The following is a 17,983-nucleotide window of genomic DNA, read 5'->3' on the forward strand; positions in this document are numbered from 1 at the left end:
CGCAACATAGAGCGGTGATGTCATGCATTTGGGCTGCTAATCACCATTGATCGATGCCCATGTTAATGCTAATTACGTTAGGGTATCACTGCGTGGACGTTTGATAATCATGGTGATGGAGCTGGACACGTGATCATATAATGGCTGTGGACGTGATTATATCATGGATATGGGCGTGATTATATCATGGATATGGATGTGATTATATCATGGATATGGACGTGATTATATAATGGTTGTGGACGTGATAATGTAATGGATATGGACGTGATTATATAATGGTTGTGGACGTGATTATATAATGGATATGGACGTGATTATATAATGGTTGTGGACGTGATTATATAATGGATATGGACGTGATTATATAATGGTTGTGGACGTGATTATATAATGGATATGGACGTGATTATATAATGGTTGTGGAAGTGATTATATATTGGTTGTGGAAGTGATTATATAATGGCTATGGACGTGATTATATAATGGCTATGGACGTGATTATATAATGGATATGGACGTTATTATATAATGGATATGGACGTGATAATGTACATGGATTTAATGTATAATGGATCTGGATATGATATAATGGATCAAAATATTAAGATGTAATGAATGTGGATATGATCATATAATGGATATAGATTGTCACGTGGACATCTGATTACGAATTATATTATTTTGTATTGGATATGGATGAGGAAATGAATGTGAATCGATATGTAATTATATAAAGGATAATAATATGGATATGTTTATATGATGTTGTAGCAATGGATCTGTGTTGAACGTTTCTATTTGTTCTCAGCAAGGGACAACATTTCAAAGTTTTAAGTGTCAAAAAATGTTAGTAAATTTTTCTAATTACGACTTGGCAGTTGAGATACACATTTTTTTCTGAATAATTAAGATATTTAATCATCGCCACTTTTTAAGATCACAAAAAAAATTGAGTTAATACATTTTGATTATGTTAAATAAAAAAAAAAATGAAAATAAGATAGAAGAAGAAAAAGTTAGATAAACCTTGTATTTTTATATGCAGTGCTTCGTTCAAAAACTATCACTGTGAAATCAGTTTGAGTGGAGATTTCAAGTGGTTTATATTCCGACTGGAGACACTTTATGTTTTTATGTTAGACAATGTTTGTTCTAAGATGTATTTCTAAAAATAAGTATACCCTTGTTCCTTAGAAAGAAGAATGCTTACAGGCTGTAGCTAGACAGAGTAACAAAAACACAATGTGAGATGTCGCTAATTCCAAGTCTTAACAAAATAAAAGTAAGAATACGACTATATCTGTCAGGTGGGTTAACTATACTATATCTGGGTTACTTAATTCAGCGGGATGACGTGGTCCGATGGTAGAGCATAAGTCTTGAGTTTGAAATCGGGTTCAAGTCTAAATAACATCACTAGGTCAACCCAGCTCTTATGGGTAACTGACTCATGTAAGGGACAGTAAAAGGGTTTGGTAATAGTGCTGACCACATATCTCTTCATATGTCGAAGTCACAAAAACAGGTGAACTCTACTTCATCCATTGGGACACCAGGTCTGATAGGGAACTTAACTATGAATATATCAGTGAGGTGGGTAAACAATGGAGTACCTGGTTACTTAAAACAACTACCGTTGTTGATACAGAAATTAATATCTTAACAGTTCAAAGAAGAAAACATGCTGGCGTTGATTTAATATTCAGTAGGTCTAGTAACTATTTAAATCACAAAATAATTATGGCTAGGAGAATCATGACTATACCTAACCCTAAACCAGTGAGGTGGGTAAACTCTATTGTACCTGTCTACTCAAAAGTTGTTGTTTATCAAGTAGCTGAGTTGTAAACATAAATTGACATAACAACACAAATAAAAAGGAAGCAGTGAAAGATGAAGCTTTGACAACGTGAGACAATAAACAGGAAAAAAGCACTGAATTTCACTTTAAATTTTAACTGTAAAGTTCATCTTGTTAAAGACCATCTCCTCGTAAAACAGTTGTTTTTTTTTAAATGGAGTTTCTAGTGATTTCAGGGTACTAAATATTACAATTTATGAGTTTATTAACACTAGCGTATTCAATCTCAATGTTATCCCACTGAGAAAGTCAATTTATTTTCTACTATCAAGTTCTTCTTTATTTCTATTTAACATGCTTAGACTTAGACAACCAAAATAAAAAAACTTAAACTGTATTAAACTTTAGATGTATCAACTTACAATTAGGGTACAATGCAGAAATTATAGAAATTAGTACCAACTCAACACTAATAATTATTTAAGCTATAGAATAAGATTATCTAAAAGTTGTGATTATTTACCAATTATAAATAACAAACTTTAATTCTGTTAAATTTGAATGTATCAACTTGTTATTACTTTACAATACAGAAATGAAAAAAAAAACCAACTCAACACTTACAGTTAATTTGATAACAGAATTAGATCATCTAAAAGATCATTATTGCGATTATTTACAGGTTTACAGTATGCTTCATGGGAGGAACAACAGCTAAAAAGTGACAGAGACAAATGTTGATTGAAACATAAACAGCCATGCCAATCTCTCAAGCCAAACAAACAGTGTGATGTGATGCAGAACAACAAACAACAAACACTATCTACACAATCATGACAAAGCAGGCAAAACAATTTTTCTTGCAAACAGCAAAGAAAATGCTGGCCTAGAGTGGAAAGAAATAGAAAATATCAAGTGTACAAGTAGGACTAGAGGCAGCCTTTTAACACCAATAAAACCAGACTTACATGGGTCATAGTCTGAGAGCAGCAGGAGAAGAATGGAGCATTAGATGTTTCATCACTGGGAGATCGTAGTGGAGTTATAAAATGGGATCAGAGTTATGGCATGCAGTACTAACAGAACTGTATTCTTTTGATATATGTGCCGTGCATATGTATGTTTTAAGTTTGTTAGTTTTAACATGCTGATATATTGTATAATAATAATAATGTTTCAATTTTCCCACTATATCAATAATTCATATTAATTTCAGTACTTTAAAAAAAAAAGTGTTATACTTCTTCCTGTTCAATACAATAATATTATCAAAGTGTAGTTGATTACTCACCACAAGATGTTTTTAACTCACATATGAAATTATAGTTAAATTATTTACTACAAATACCACAGTGCTAAGCTTCTGTTGGGCAGCTTCATTATTTTATAATATCAGATTTTAAAAATATGGACAAAAATGAGCTTACAAAAGTTTGATTAAAGTAGAACCTGAAAGAGTTTGGTGAAGGATACTAAAAAACCATTAAGGTTTTATTTTATTATCATGTGGTCTTTATCAAACAACGTTATGACAATGCTTTGATAAGATGCTATAATGTTAATGACTCTAAATAAGGCATAAGAGTCCTGTTAAACAAAATGAACTTACCAGCAAACACATGCCCCTCCCATTCCATCGGCTCCACTCCGGCACTGAGTGACCTCCTCATCTGGACCTTCTCCCCGTTCACATCCGCACATGTCGTGCCGTCGTCCAGGAGTGACAGAATGACCGAAGATTCCGACGAAGACCTCCCGTCTGCTAAGTGGACTCTCCTCTCCTCTTCACTGACCTCCTGGTCTTGATGACTACGCAGCACATGACCACCATCATCATGCTGGCTGTTGTTACAATCCTCTGGTCTAAGGGGATGTAACTCCGTGACCACCACCGAGTCATGGTGTGCCACTGGGTGTGCAACGATTATATCCCTTGTGTCTGAGGACAAGCTGGATTTCCTGGGTAAGGGTTTGGGTTTCTGTTTCTGAGGTTTGCCCACCACAGCCACAGTGGTTTCCTCTTTGACAGGGGTGAGCAGGTCCACAGTTGAGTCTGAAGGGGAGGATCCTCCTGGGCCTGTGATGGCTGAATCTGTTATAGTTTCCATGTCTCGGGATTTTCTTTTTTCCTGCTTGTTGAAAAAAAAATCAATAGAAAGATCTAAACAAATACTTCAAAATTATAAATTGTAAACATAAATAGGTGATGTTAATGGTGCAGTTAGATATTTCAATTTGGGTCAGACTTGTATCAAAAGGGGCATTCTAAACTTCACGTACACATTTGATTGATAAAAATGAGACCACAACTCCCCTACATTCAAACTATGTAACTACTGTGCAATATTAAAACAAGTTAATTAAAAAAGTCTAGTGACATTTATGCGCAATTTCCTTATGTTATCTAAAAAATAGCTCTGACGTATAATGCTGGGGTGCGTTCGAGCTAGAAGAACGATCGGTTTGTAGGTGTTTATGTAATTTTAAAATTTGTGACCGAACGAGAGGATATTATTGAAAACTTTTTTCGGCAATATTGTTCTAAATTATGGCAGGAATCGATTGGTACATGTTTCAAGTCGCTAAGTGGTCTGGTTGCCGAGATATGGGCCAACAACTGCATTTTTTCGATGTTTTTTGGCTTTTCCTGGAAATCCATGAAAGAAACCCGGAATTTTTATGGCCTATGTTCATTCTCGTAACTTGCTTAACATAATTGCTTTTGGAACTAGTCATCGATATTGCTTCGTTGAGGAGGAGATACGACTTAAAGCCCAGACACACATTCATACATCCATCCATCCATTCCCAGAAATGACGAGTTAATAAACGCAATTCTCCAGAATGGAAATTGCGCTAAAAAGGCAAGAAAGTACATGAATTTAACTATTTTGAAATAGAAACTCTTAATTAACGTTAAGTGATTATATTTTCATCCTAAACATTAAAATGTATGACTACCTGTAATTAATGTGAATTACTTAAAACATTTTTTTCCATTAGTTCATGTTATAAAACCAAAATTCTTAAATAAATACAAACTTTCTGTCAAAACATAAAAAAAAAACGTTTATAGGCAGATATATAAAAAGACAGCAATCACAAAATGAAAAAAGTGAAGTGAGCTAATTGCAGAAAAACCTGTCCCGTACCATTGGTTGCATCTTGCGCTGAATATTTTGTAGAGCAGTTCCAGGTGAAGGGGGTGGGCAGTCTGGAGTTGGGGGCTGGCGGTGGTGTGTTGGGGACCGTGGATTTGCTTCAGCCCCATCCCCAATGTGCCCTATGTCTAATGATGATGGGGGTTTTGAGCTTTGTTCACCTAAAGAGTTGAAACAAAAAAGAAAAAGTTGACCAAGGAGAAAAATATTTATAACATAATTAATTTTTTTCAGCACAGAAAATTATATTAAAGTAATTAAAAATCAACAATTCCATATAAAGATTGAAAAAGCAATCCTACACTATTTATAAAAAATTTAAAAACTACTCCAGCACTATCTATACAAAAATTAAAATGTTAGAAAAAATAAACATTTGTATTTGCTATAGCAAATAATATGCAAAGAATTAAGTTTACACTAAGATCATACTTGTTGATAGGATAAATTACTGTAATCTAAAGAGATTTCAAGAGAAGAGAGTTTATGTAAGCATGCTTTTTGTAACAGTTATCATCTGTGTTATTTTAAAATTATTATATGACCCCAGAATACTTCAATTACTTTTTTTCTCATCAATATCAGTAGTTTCAGGGGAGATAACTACTTCTGAAACTATATTACTATCTGCTGTATCATCTCCCTTTATTATCACAGCCTCAGCTTGACTCTTCAGCATTTCTGATGAATGTTTTTCGTTGTTGTTTTCAGCAACTTGAGGTATCACAGTTGGGTTATCGCTATTATTAAGCTGGGTAGGGGGGTTGGCAATATCTATAAAAAAGCAAAGTTTCAGTTTAATTAATTATCTAAGCATTAATTAGGAGGTAAAGCATTGCCAGCATCCATACTTTTTTTTTCTATTCATAAGTAAAGTTTTAGATTAATGTATGATAATATTTATCTACTTTTTAAAATGCAAATGCAATAAAAGAACATCTATACAATAATAAAGTCATTCAAACAAAAGAAGTATGCAAAAAATATAGTGTAAAACACCAATGAATTGGTTGAAATGATTTGATTTTACTAACCACCTTCAATTTAAAATATTTTTCTGATATCCTTTAAATAACCAGAGTATATTTTTAAAATTTAACTTTTAACTAAATATTTATTTACTTATTGGTCTTGATATTTCTATATAAAACAGTTAAAGTAAATATATATTATAGGCCTACATTCTTCAAATTAATCTAATCATAGCAAAAATCTGTAACCATAATATTTTTTTTGTTTCTAGCTTACGTTACTAGTAAAAATCTCATCATGTTTCATTGTAAAAGCCAAAATATTTTAATTACCTGGAAGCCGACAATACAAATTTATTCACATTTTTATAAATAGATATTTATATAGATTTCCTGCATTGCAATAATACTGATATAGGCCGATATGTAAATTTGAAAATTTATTATAAAATAGTAGTATAATTTGAATAATATAGAAATTATATTTTAATGAAAATCTAAATAATTTTTTAAAAATAATACAAAAATAAAAATTGCTACTTGCATTTAACTACAAACTCATTTTAGCAGAGTAAAATAAACACATCTAAGTTAAACAAATAAAAACCTATGTATAACTTTCTAACAAATTAAAGTAGAACACAAGTAGTAAACCACTTGAGAGACGTGTGTGTTAATTAAACCTAGTTGAAAACATGGCACTTGGGATGCAGGTTAAGGGGAAGGAACTGCTGGGGTTGGCTACTTGAATGGAGAAGCGGGGACTAGGAAAGTTGGGTATAACTGTAGATGATGAGAAGGCGTGGTCATTTGACTGCCCATAAACAAATGATAGTCCATACCAAGTTAAGAGAAAACTCTTAATGTTCACGCTGTATAAGATTATGTCCTTAGAGCTGATTATGGGGAAAGGAAATATAAATGTCATGCTTTGTACAAAAAAAAAGTAATCACTATTAAAACCTTTGGCCTAGCTTCTTAGGGCTGTGGAATCAGATATTTTAGGAGCTTCTTCTTACTAAACTACAATATATCTTTTTCAATTGTAAATTATATCAGGTGAACCATTTAACAAGTATAATGCACATACAAGTGATTTCAGCAAAACTGTTGCTTTAAGGTGAACTGTATACAAGAAACTAAGACAGATTGTTGAAACACCTTGCCTTAAATATTATTATACACCTTTATTTTGCCTTTTTATTAATAGAAAAATAAGTGTGGCAATACTGTATAAAAAGGTTTTCTCTTACGTTTTTAGTTGTTGATAAGGCCAGGGTTTAGGGTATAAATGTGTACAGGTAAACCAACGTACAAGTGAATACACATGCAAATTATGTCAACTCTGATGCTTACAGTGTTACAGTGTCAAGTCAAGTATTTTGTAATTCATTTTGGCTGTTATGGAACTGATATGTTGATATAGAAAGTTTTATTTTTCCACTGCTATTGTTGTTAAGATGAAGGTTAAGGTTAGGACCAGAATAATTTGCTAACAGTCAAAACTAGGGCTAACATTTGGGCAATTTTAATACATATTTTACTGATTCCACAACCCTAATATACTCATCTAATGTTCTTCAATGTGAAATGGGAACTGGTAAAGGATGCAATCATTATCTAGCTAAAGGAAATAAAGTAAAACTGTATAAATACATTTCTGCAGTTTTAACTCCCACAAGATCAAACAGAGCATGCTGTGTTCTGGACAAAAATTGTTTGAACTCTTGCCAGTATAAAGCTACCTTGGTTTTTTCTAGACTCTAACTGAATGGACATTTTAGCATCAATAATAGCTCTCTCAACATCGGGATCAAGGTTAACATAATTACTTGCTCCAGTACTCAAGGGAGCATCTGCCGAGGCAAGATGCCCTGGTTCAGTCCGACGGAAACTTAATGGCTTCTTTCTGGGAGGTTTTTTTGGTTGTTCCTGTGAAAATATAATGTCATTTACATAAAAGAATGTAACCGAATAAATAAACTGAAATGTAAAATAGTTCAAGTATGCTTTATGAATAGATTAGTTGATCAAAGTTAGGCCCAGCAATATATTTTTAAATATTTAGCCAGGGATCTATTAGACTTGGAGTGGTGATGGGTTATATAACACATGAGGCAGGAACTTAATTCTACTTAAAGGTTAGTAACTACATTTAGCTGCTTGACAGAGTATTCTCATAAATATAAATAGCTTAAACTATCAATGGAATTTGTTATCAAAATGGGTTTTTGTACCTATAATATTTAGGGAAATCAAAAGGAATAAATAAAAACAGGTCCATTACTGGTGCTATTTATCCTATTAATATCTACCACAAGTTAAGTATAAAAAGTGTGGCCTCTGCTCTAGTATCCCTTGAGAGGCAACAGGGATTGAAAATATTAACACACGAAAGATTTTGATTGATGAAAGATCAACTTCATGAGAAGCTGTGTCAAAACTGCTGTGCAGTCAATTTATTCATGGCTTTTTTGTTGGCTTGTTTAGGTCACCTAATTTAAAACTTGCACAGTTCATTTTATCAGAACCTAAAATCCTATAGTTGGTCTAATAGCTCAATCCTTAGGATTTAAGAACTTGAATTGTTTAGTGTCGATGTTTAAAAAGATGGTATAACTACTAAGACATGGATAGAATATTTAAATGCAAAGAGTTTGATTTCACGCTCAACGGTAATTATGAAATAAAACCAATGTAATGTATCAATGAATAATAATATGAACTTACGGAGGGGCTTCTGGCTGAAGGACTGATATCTCTAGGGCTTAGTTTATTTTTATCTTCATCACTGGACAGGTCTTTTTCACTTCCCCTGTCTGATCTAATTCGTAGAGGTGTCAAACCTGAAATTGGGATTCTAGCTTGTTCCAAACACATTCTAATTTGATCATGCTTTTGCAGTTAGCTTTAAGCTTTTCTGTTAGAAACTGTTTGTTTTTTAAACATAATTTGTTTTCTTTGAAAACTTTTTTTTTGAAAGAGTATACAATTTGGGCAAAGAGTGTTTTTCTAAGTTTCCTAATAAATTACTGAAATATTTGATCTTTTCTTTTAGATTATAATGAAACCTATATTTTTTTTTTAAATTAAGACCTTTTTGAATGGAACTTTCTATCAATTATAACTTTTAAAAATGTATGTTGGAATTTTTAATTTTAGTTAAGTTACTATTTTAATAGCATCCGAAAAAAAAATACCATAAATGTTGTTTTAGTATTATGTATCAATAAATCAAATACATCAGCTTAATAAATAGATTATAGGTTTTTTAAATTTTCATTTCGGATTACATAATATTAAATTTACAATAATATATGGTATTTAATTAAGTATATTCTTGCCATTAATGAAATATAAATTATATCAGTACTATAATGCATATTTTAAAAAAAAAAACCATAGGTAAATATCATGTATTATTTACATAATTTGATGTGGGGAAATTAAAGATATCTTTTTAAAATTTTAATTGGTTGAATAAAGCTGAATGTTAGTAAGCCACACACAATAGAAAGCAAATTGTATAAACAAAAGCTACACTTGAGTTACTGTGATTAAATGTGGGAGGGTAGGGTTAATGAATGGGCTACTCACTGCTGTCACTAATGCTGTCACTTCTCTCTGCTCTCACTGACTGTCTGGGTGGAATTGGTGGGGGCAATGACAGGTCGCCATTGGGAGGAAGACTGTGAAAAAAAAGTTTGCATTTTTTGTAAAACATATTTTAAACTCAAACTAATTCAATACATACATTCTTGCCCTAGTTTTATCTATTGCTCATGATCTTGCATTTCATATATACATATATATATATATATATATATATATATATATATATATATATATATATATATATATATATATATATATATATATATATATATGTGTGTGTGTGTGTGTGTATATATAAATGACTAATTGTTAAAGATTTCACTGCAGAATTTTATATACTCAAACGTAGTATTATGTTGTTTACTTGCAAAAAAGAATAATCATTGTGAATTACATACATGTCACAATACTATTGCGTCAATGATTTAATCCAATTGATTTCATTTCTTAAAAATAATGACTGACATTTTATTGCACATCGATAGAATATCTTTCTTTTTTACAAAACAAAGAAACAGTAAGTATCATTAATTCAAAACTTCTTTCTTTAGATATTGATTTATTCCTATGATCTTTAGAACCAATTTACTTGTAAATGTAGTAATATAGGCTTAATTAAGGTAATGTCAATCATGAAAGTGTTGAGTAGTATTTAAAATGAAGGATTTGATACATTAATTGTATATAATTTACATTATATAATTTATAGTTCACTCTTTTTAAAAATCCCTTCTAATAATTCTCATTTGGGGCGTTCACAAATTATATTCTCTGATGAAACAAGTACCTAACATTTAATTCATTTTCTGAACAACTCACACGAATCTACCCTTTGTTGAAATAATATTTTAATATCTTTTGAACATACCATTTTTGAAATTTTTTGATTGAAATGTCAAAAAATATAATTCAATTTTTTGCTAACTTGTTTAATAAAAACTTTCAAGTAAGACTAGTATGTAAAACATAGTTACTGCATTAAACAAAAGACAACTACTAAGATTTTTTAACATGATAGTACTTTTAGTTTTACTTACATTAAAGAGATTTCAAATGAACAGAACTTGATACAAGTATACTGTAACCATGCAGTTTCTAATTACATATTTAAACTTTACAATAGTTCCTAAAACTATTACATTATTGCACCTTTTTTTTACATAATGGCACATGAAGCCAGAGCTAATTGCTTTTTTAATAAGCATAGTCATGTATATGGACATTCCCAGAGTACATAATCATATGCACATATAAATCAATGGATCTGGTTATGTTAAGAATAATTTATGTATAACACTGAAAAAGACATAATATAATCAAGACCATTCATTAAGATAAGAAGACAAAGCCTTTTAACAACTTGAAAAATGATTTGATAATGAACTGTAGCAATTAAAATTTTTAAAAAAAAATCAACCTTGCAAATGATAATAACCCAAGAAAAACTAAAGGGTATTGGAGGGTAATAATCAAGACATCTTTCATATCACTGTGGACATTCGCAAGTGTGAAATCAAACTTATTTCAATCATCCAACGAATTATTAGATTCTTTTTTTTATGTTTTACCACATATCAACCAATTTTTTCACTTTCGAAAAGAGTTCTATGGACTACCTGTACAGGAGTGCCCATTATATTATAGTGACAAATAAGTTCAAGGGACAATAATAAATGATGTAATGCTTGAATTAGCCAATTTATTTTTCCCAACGACCCTTTCTGGCGCATCATAAAAATTCCAAAACAGTAACTTTTGATAAAATGATAATATGTTCCACTAACTCAATAATTCTTTTTACAAAAAAAGTATGTTCACCATAAATTAAAGGAAAATGAAATGCCAAATTACCACTCCCTCCCAACCCACATCACCACAAAAGTGAAATTACTGATCCCTTTAGGTGTGAAATCTATGGACAACCACCAAAATATTTCACTGAATGGCAAATGAGGTCAATGAGGATTAAAGGTAAAGAATCAATGTATTAAAAGGATTATCGAAAATTCCCATGCAAATGTGCACTTCTCAGTTGGTGAGAAAAAACAAACAATAAAAACATGCTATTCTTACACCCATGTAACAATTTTTCGACGTCTGAAAAAAAAATTATTTTAAAGTAACTAACAATTACTCTCCAAGTTGGATGAGTTTGAACTCATGACTTGATTTACAGTTGCCAAAATGAATAAACTTGTATTTTTTGTAATAAAAAGTACATTGTTTCATTTCTTTTTTCAAGGTCTTGTTTCTTTAATTTGAAGAAGCTTAATCTCTTGAAAATACTATATTATGTACAAATTATATACCAAGAACTAAATCTACCTTTACACAAAAATCATATCTTAAAATTATTTTAACATTTTGAATGAAAGTTGACTCTCACTTTTTTATTTCTGGAAAAACTATAGAGAATTGAAGAGATAAAAATCTCTTCTAGTTTATACAAGTACTAAAAACTAATTATATGTTGTTTAATAAGCTTTCAACATAAAAAGCACAGAAATGAGAGATTTGTGCCTCAGAAATTTTTAAAATAAATAAGTGCAAAAAAACTAAAAACAAATAATGAAGACATTCTTTGTATCTTTTTGAAATTGAAAACGCATTTGCTGTGTGAACATGATCAAAATGTTTGAGTGTCTTTGAGTGTTAAAAACAAAAATCTAATGCAAAACTAGAACAAGTTTTATGCCTTTCTTTAAACTATTTAGTTCTAAAAGTATTAACAATGAAGTGAAAAATTAAATCACACAATATCCTACATTGTACAACACTAAATGAGAGGAATAAAAACGATGGCTCACCTTTTCTGGAGGAAAGTTTTTCTTTGTTCATTAGCTGAGGTTTCTACTGGCACAGTAAGAGGAAGACCTTGAGAGGGAGGAGAGGTTTTCGGAGCTATGCTCGGGGGAGATGTTTTTGGAGCTATGCTCGGGGGAGATGTTTTCGGAGCTATGCTTGGCAAGGGTAACTCTGCGCTTTGATTAGGTACGATTCCCATTTCACCGTCAGAGTCAGGGGTTCGTTGATGGTAAATATGAGCTGTTAGTAAGCAAAAAGATTCAAGACTAGGTATTATTCAAGTAATTAGAAATATAACAATAGTAGAGAAATTAAATAAAATATATTTTTACAAAGTAACGTAACCTTTCGACATTCATTTGGTTCTCTGACATTAGTTTAAGTAAGAGGTAGTTTGGTCAGCACCATACCCAGCTACCATTACTTTCCCCAACTTGTCAGAAGCTCAGTAGTCACAGATGTACCTGGGCTTAATTTCCCTGAAAACTGGCCTAAAAATTACCTTAAATGAAATAATATACCTTTAAGGATATTATAAGCATCTTCTGCAGCTTTTGAAGGTATGGATCTCAAGATGTCCTCTGCAGTACATCCTGTCTGTGATTTCACAGTTATGTCAATGCCTGTCCATGGGAAATATTAAACATTATATTAATGCTTTTAAAACTTCAGATTCATTTTGGTTTTAAAACTACATTTTTCCCCAAGAACTTTAAGTACATATTTTCAAGATATGAAGTCAACTACATGAATTGTAACCATAAATTGTCAAATCAATTTAAGTAACCATCAAACATTGTCTTAAAAAAAGTTTTAATTAAGTAAATTCATTGTGAGTTCAGAAAAAGAAAAGGTATGTCACAATAAAAAAGGGGCTCCTGGATATGAAAGAATGGTACACAGTGATAATGCAATTAAGTTACCTCTTTCTAAAAGTAACTTGATAACATCCAGCTTACAAAAGTTGGCAGCCTCATGCAGGGCTGTTCCTTTGTCAGTCTGTTAGAATACAGGTTAGTCAGCACACATCACACTTTGTGAACTTAGAATCAACACCAAATACGACACACACTAAGTCAGTGTATTAGTTGACAGATAACAATGTAGACATTGGGTAAAAATAAGGAATGGTAAACTATACATATTTTTATTAAGTCAAGCTGTTTAGATTAAATATGTATGCTGGATTCTAAAAATGGTATAAAACTAACAAATGAAATGAAATGGTGTGGTTTTTAGAAGTATGTTTAATTAAATCTATCCATTAATTTACTTTATATATACATATATATTATTAATTATGAAAAAATAATATTTATATCCATTATTTTATTCCTAAATGTATGATGTGGCTTAAAAATTGTTATAACATTTTATAATCATCACAGTGAGGTTAGAAATAAAAATAAAAATATATCTGCTTTCTTTTAATCTATTTTCTATTATAATTATATTTATTTCAATTAAGTGGATTTAGTTTCTATAACAAAGCAAACAAGCATTAACATTAGAGAATTACATATCTCTTACTAATAAAAATGGATTTTTAAAAAGTGTACATTAGTTTTTAAATACACACAAAACTTGTTTGGTATTTATTTATGGGCCTTGTAACAACCAGCATTGCCTAGTGGTAGAATGCTTGACTGCTAACCCAAAAGTCCCAAGTTCAAAGTCAGGTTCAAGTCAGTAGAATGTCCCTGAGTCTACCCAGCTCTGATAGATACCTAATGGCTTACCACGTTATCCCTTCATATGCAGAGATCACAGAAAAAGGTGAACTCTACTTCACTTGCCCCATGGACGTCAGGTTCAAGAAGGGAACTTAACTATTATTACTTACTTGTAACAACCAAGATCTATGTAATCATATATGTGAATAAAACAGGGAGTTAGAGAAACACCTCATGCTTATAATATACAAAGGTGACAGAGTTTGTTTAATTTTCCCATGCCAGAGTAAAAAAAAAATCTGACCAAAAAGAATCTTAACATACCCTAGCATCAACAGGAAATCCTGAGTCCAGCAAAAACTGGACAACAGCACGATGACCATTTCGTGAAGCCAGATGTAGGGGTGTGTTCTGAGCTGACCTTTGAGCTACCAGTTCTGGGTGGGATTTGACAAGAAGTTTAACTATGTCAAGTCTATCGTACTGTGCTGCAAGGTCAAGGGGTGACAAATCTTCAAGGTTGCGAATGGTTGGGTCAGCACATTTCTGTAAAGGTATAAAATAAAGCATGATTTCTAGCATAAAACATATAAGCAAGGAAAACAAAATTAGCAACAAAATTCCTTTAGCTAATCAGAGATAAGTGTCCCATTAGTATTTGCCCTTTAAAATGTACAGGTTATTGATAAATTAAATTAAGGCTATGGTCAGCGCTAAATCATATTTTTTTAATTATAACTAAACCAAAAGACAGTTTTTTAATGTGTAGCAATCACTTTTGGCTTGTAGCCAAAATAATTTTATACTGAGACTGTAAAGAAAAATATTTCTACAGAACTTGATTAAAAAACAGAAGTCTAAAAAAAATAATAACCATTACATATTAAATACACTATTAATATCTATTTGTCAATCAGAAAACAGATTTAAAAATGCAATTACCTGAAGTAATAAACATGACGTGTTATCATGGCCATGTTGTGCAGTGAAATGTAATGCTGTATTACCCTCCCTTGTCTGTAATATTAAAAATACATAATTTAAAATGTCATTTCACCATCATAAAAGATTGTTAAGAAGAAAACAGGAAAGCTCAAACCTCTCCATAAATAGAATCCATAACGATTCAAAAGGCATAGAGTAGAAATAAAAGTTGAAATAAATAACAAACTGATATAGTATAAGAATTTCCATTAAATATATTTGAATTTTACCTGAAGATTAATCAAAGTTTGGCCCTGAGGTGACTGGAGAAGTAAGTTACATATTTCTGTGTGCCCATTCCATGCTGCCAAATGTAAGGGAGAGCAGTCCTGAGTGTCTAAAATTGTAGGGGACGCTTCACAGTCTAGTAGAATTGATACAATTTCTCTGCAAATAATGGTTAAAATATGATACAGCGTTCTTTTCTCTTATAAACAATTGAATTAAGAAAATCCCCCCACTTTTTCAATTGCAGTGATATAATTGTAGGAGATGCTTCACAAATTAGTACAATTGATTCACTTTCTCTGCAACTAATGGTTACAATGTGATACAGAGTGATTTGCTCAAATACGCAATACAATCAACCAGAAAATCACCCACTTTTTCAATAGCAGTGATTTAATTAACTATTAATGAGGGGCATCTGAGGAGGGTGGTGGGGGGGGGGGGGGGGGGGGGTGAATTAAATAACTGACACTGATCACAGGGGGAGGGGGTTCTTACAATAATAATAATTTGCGACATTTGGGAAGGAATGTTAAGAAAATATAACATCATTCATTTTGTTTATGCATTTCTTTGAAATTTTTTTAATAAATTATTAAAGAACTGATTTTAATCAAAATTATGCTGAGACGAGAGTATTAGCGGCTTCAATGAAGTTCAGTGGGGGTAGTCTGGTTTGATGTAACAATAGAGGGAATAGGGGGTAAAAGTTTGCAGTTGCGTGATGTTGAGTATGGACACCTGTGTATCAATATTTAAATGTAACACAATTTCTCTCTGTGTCTTACATTGTAACACACTGTTCGTGTAACTTTAAATTTAATATACACCTTATAAGTTAAATACTTCAAAATCTTTTTAAAAGCGCACAACAGATTGGTACATAGCAAACATTTATAAAGTACAGCAATAAAAAATATAGGGAACACTGTAAAGTCTTTAGAGATAAGGTTGTATGACTGACAGTACAGGGGTGGGGGGGGGGGGGAATAATGCAGCATTAAACTTCCTGGTAAACACTTCCTTCATACTATTACTAATAGATAGACTATTCCCGAAAGGGGTGCATAAAAAAAAAAACACAAGTAAATTTACTTTGTAGTTTCAATAATAAAAAAAACTTTTTCAATTTTTTTAAATAAAATTATTTTCTTTGTCCCACTTTCAAGTTCAAAATTTTTTTTAAATGTTAAGCTTGTTAAAAAATACTTTTTTTAAAAAAACATAGATATACTGCAAGTAGAAATGCTTTAAAAATAATTTTAAAATATGAATTATTTGATGTTATTTAGCCCACTTTTATTAAACTTGAGTATACAAACTAAAAACAAAAAAAACTGTATATATGCTACAAAGAACTACAAATATTTTCATAAGCTATGTTTAAAAAACTGAATAAGGCATTCCTTAAATGCAAACTTTTTAAGTTACTGACTCATCATCTCACAGTGCAAAACCACTCATGTGGCATATAACAAAATATATAACCTCAGGACATAGTAGGGGTAATGCAGTCAGCACTAAGCCTAGTCATCTTCCTTTAATTTACACAAGTCAGGTATCTACCATAGCTGGATGGGAAATCCTAACAACTATATCTCCATATCAAAACCAGAGACTATATTTATAATTATTTTTAAAACTGTTTAACATATTTATTGTGAGAATAATCATTAAACAAATATTTCAGATCTAGAGAAAAGTGTTTTAAATTACTATTTGGTTCCCATACTCTTCAGAGTCAATACACATATAACAGTAGAATTATTACCAGTAATGTAAAATGACATATGCAAAGTGAACCTAAGCTAATGTACATCTGCATTATAAATCTAAATACTAAAAGTAACAGGAAAATATGTAGATACAAAAATAATCAATTGTGAACTAATTTATTTTTTAAAATCCCAATACAACTTCAATTAAAACAGTTTCCAAAATGGATCATCATTTAAACATAATATTATAAAAAGTATAGGCCCTATATAAAAAATAATAATTTTATTTAAATAAATAATAAGTTTTATTATTGTTTCAAGCTTTTCTTACCTGTGTCCATTAAGTGCAGCAAGATGTAATGGGGTTTCACCACTTCCATCAGCACAATTGACATTAGGACATTTTAAACTCAATAAGCTGTAATAAAAAGTTTGAAAAACAAATACTTTAATGTTAAATTGAATGTTTCCCTTAAAAAATTAATTAAATGTAGCTGCAGTTTATTTTATACTCATAAGAACAAACAACACATTGCAATCAGGGTAGGTCTCATAATTTTACTAATCTACATGTAATAAACATTACATTCTATGATATAAAGAATCATCTTTAGACCTAGCAATCCACTGGGGCAAATGAAATAGAGTTCATGTTTCTTGGCTTCAGCATATAAAGAGAAGGTGTGGTCAGCACATTTACTGTCCCTAACATGAGTAAGGTACCCATCAGAGCTGGGTGGACTCAGTGACATTCTATTGACTTGGATCCAGATTCGAACTCACAGAGTTTTGAGTTAGCAGCCTACTCAGGCATCATTGTCCCATAATCCCTTGTTATAATTATAATCCAAGATTATAATAATTTTGGCCATTGGATTCGTATGCTGCACACATCTATGTTCACATAACACTCAGTGCCGGCACCAGGTTATTTAGCAACCTAGGCAAAACTTATTAAAACGCCACCCAACCACCACCCCCACCCCCCCCCTCCCCCGCAATTATTTTCAGCCACCCCCATATT

The 17,983-nt window shown here is 31.4% G+C and overlaps 1 protein-coding gene across 8 annotated transcripts in view; it reads right to left on the minus strand.

The window, feature by feature from the left end:
- Positions 1–17,983, minus strand: part of LOC131935825 (ankyrin repeat and SAM domain-containing protein 1A) — a 71,977-nt gene that overhangs the window by 52,652 nt on the left and 1,342 nt on the right. For 3 of the 8 annotated variants that reach the window (XM_059292495.1, XM_059292493.1, XM_059292494.1), the window contains exons 3-16: positions 17,291–17,377; positions 15,244–15,400; positions 14,972–15,046; positions 14,354–14,575; positions 13,280–13,355; positions 12,878–12,979; positions 12,359–12,596; positions 11,625–11,648; positions 9,534–9,625; positions 8,667–8,782; positions 7,682–7,868; positions 5,530–5,739; positions 4,957–5,126; positions 3,414–3,933 (exon numbers count right to left, since the gene is read on the minus strand). In XM_059292495.1, the coding sequence (XP_059148478.1) occupies positions 3,414–3,933; positions 4,957–5,126; positions 5,530–5,739; positions 7,682–7,868; positions 8,667–8,782; positions 9,534–9,625; positions 11,625–11,648; positions 12,359–12,596; positions 12,878–12,979; positions 13,280–13,355; positions 14,354–14,575; positions 14,972–15,046; positions 15,244–15,400; positions 17,291–17,377 (2,276 nt within the window). The remainder of the gene's footprint in view (positions 1–3,413; positions 3,934–4,956; positions 5,127–5,529; positions 5,740–7,681; positions 7,869–8,666; positions 8,783–9,533; positions 9,626–11,624; positions 11,649–12,358; positions 12,597–12,877; positions 12,980–13,279; positions 13,356–14,353; positions 14,576–14,971; positions 15,047–15,243; positions 15,401–17,290; positions 17,378–17,983) is intronic. The other 5 variants (XM_059292498.1, XM_059292497.1, XM_059292499.1 and 2 more) reach the window with 5 other exon arrangements.

The sequence above is a fragment of the Physella acuta genome, unplaced genomic scaffold (assembly GCF_028476545.2).
Source record: "Physella acuta isolate Inbredline_101_S28 unplaced genomic scaffold, ASM2847654v3 ptg000161l, whole genome shotgun sequence".
NCBI lineage: Eukaryota > Metazoa > Mollusca > Gastropoda > Physidae > Physella > Physella acuta.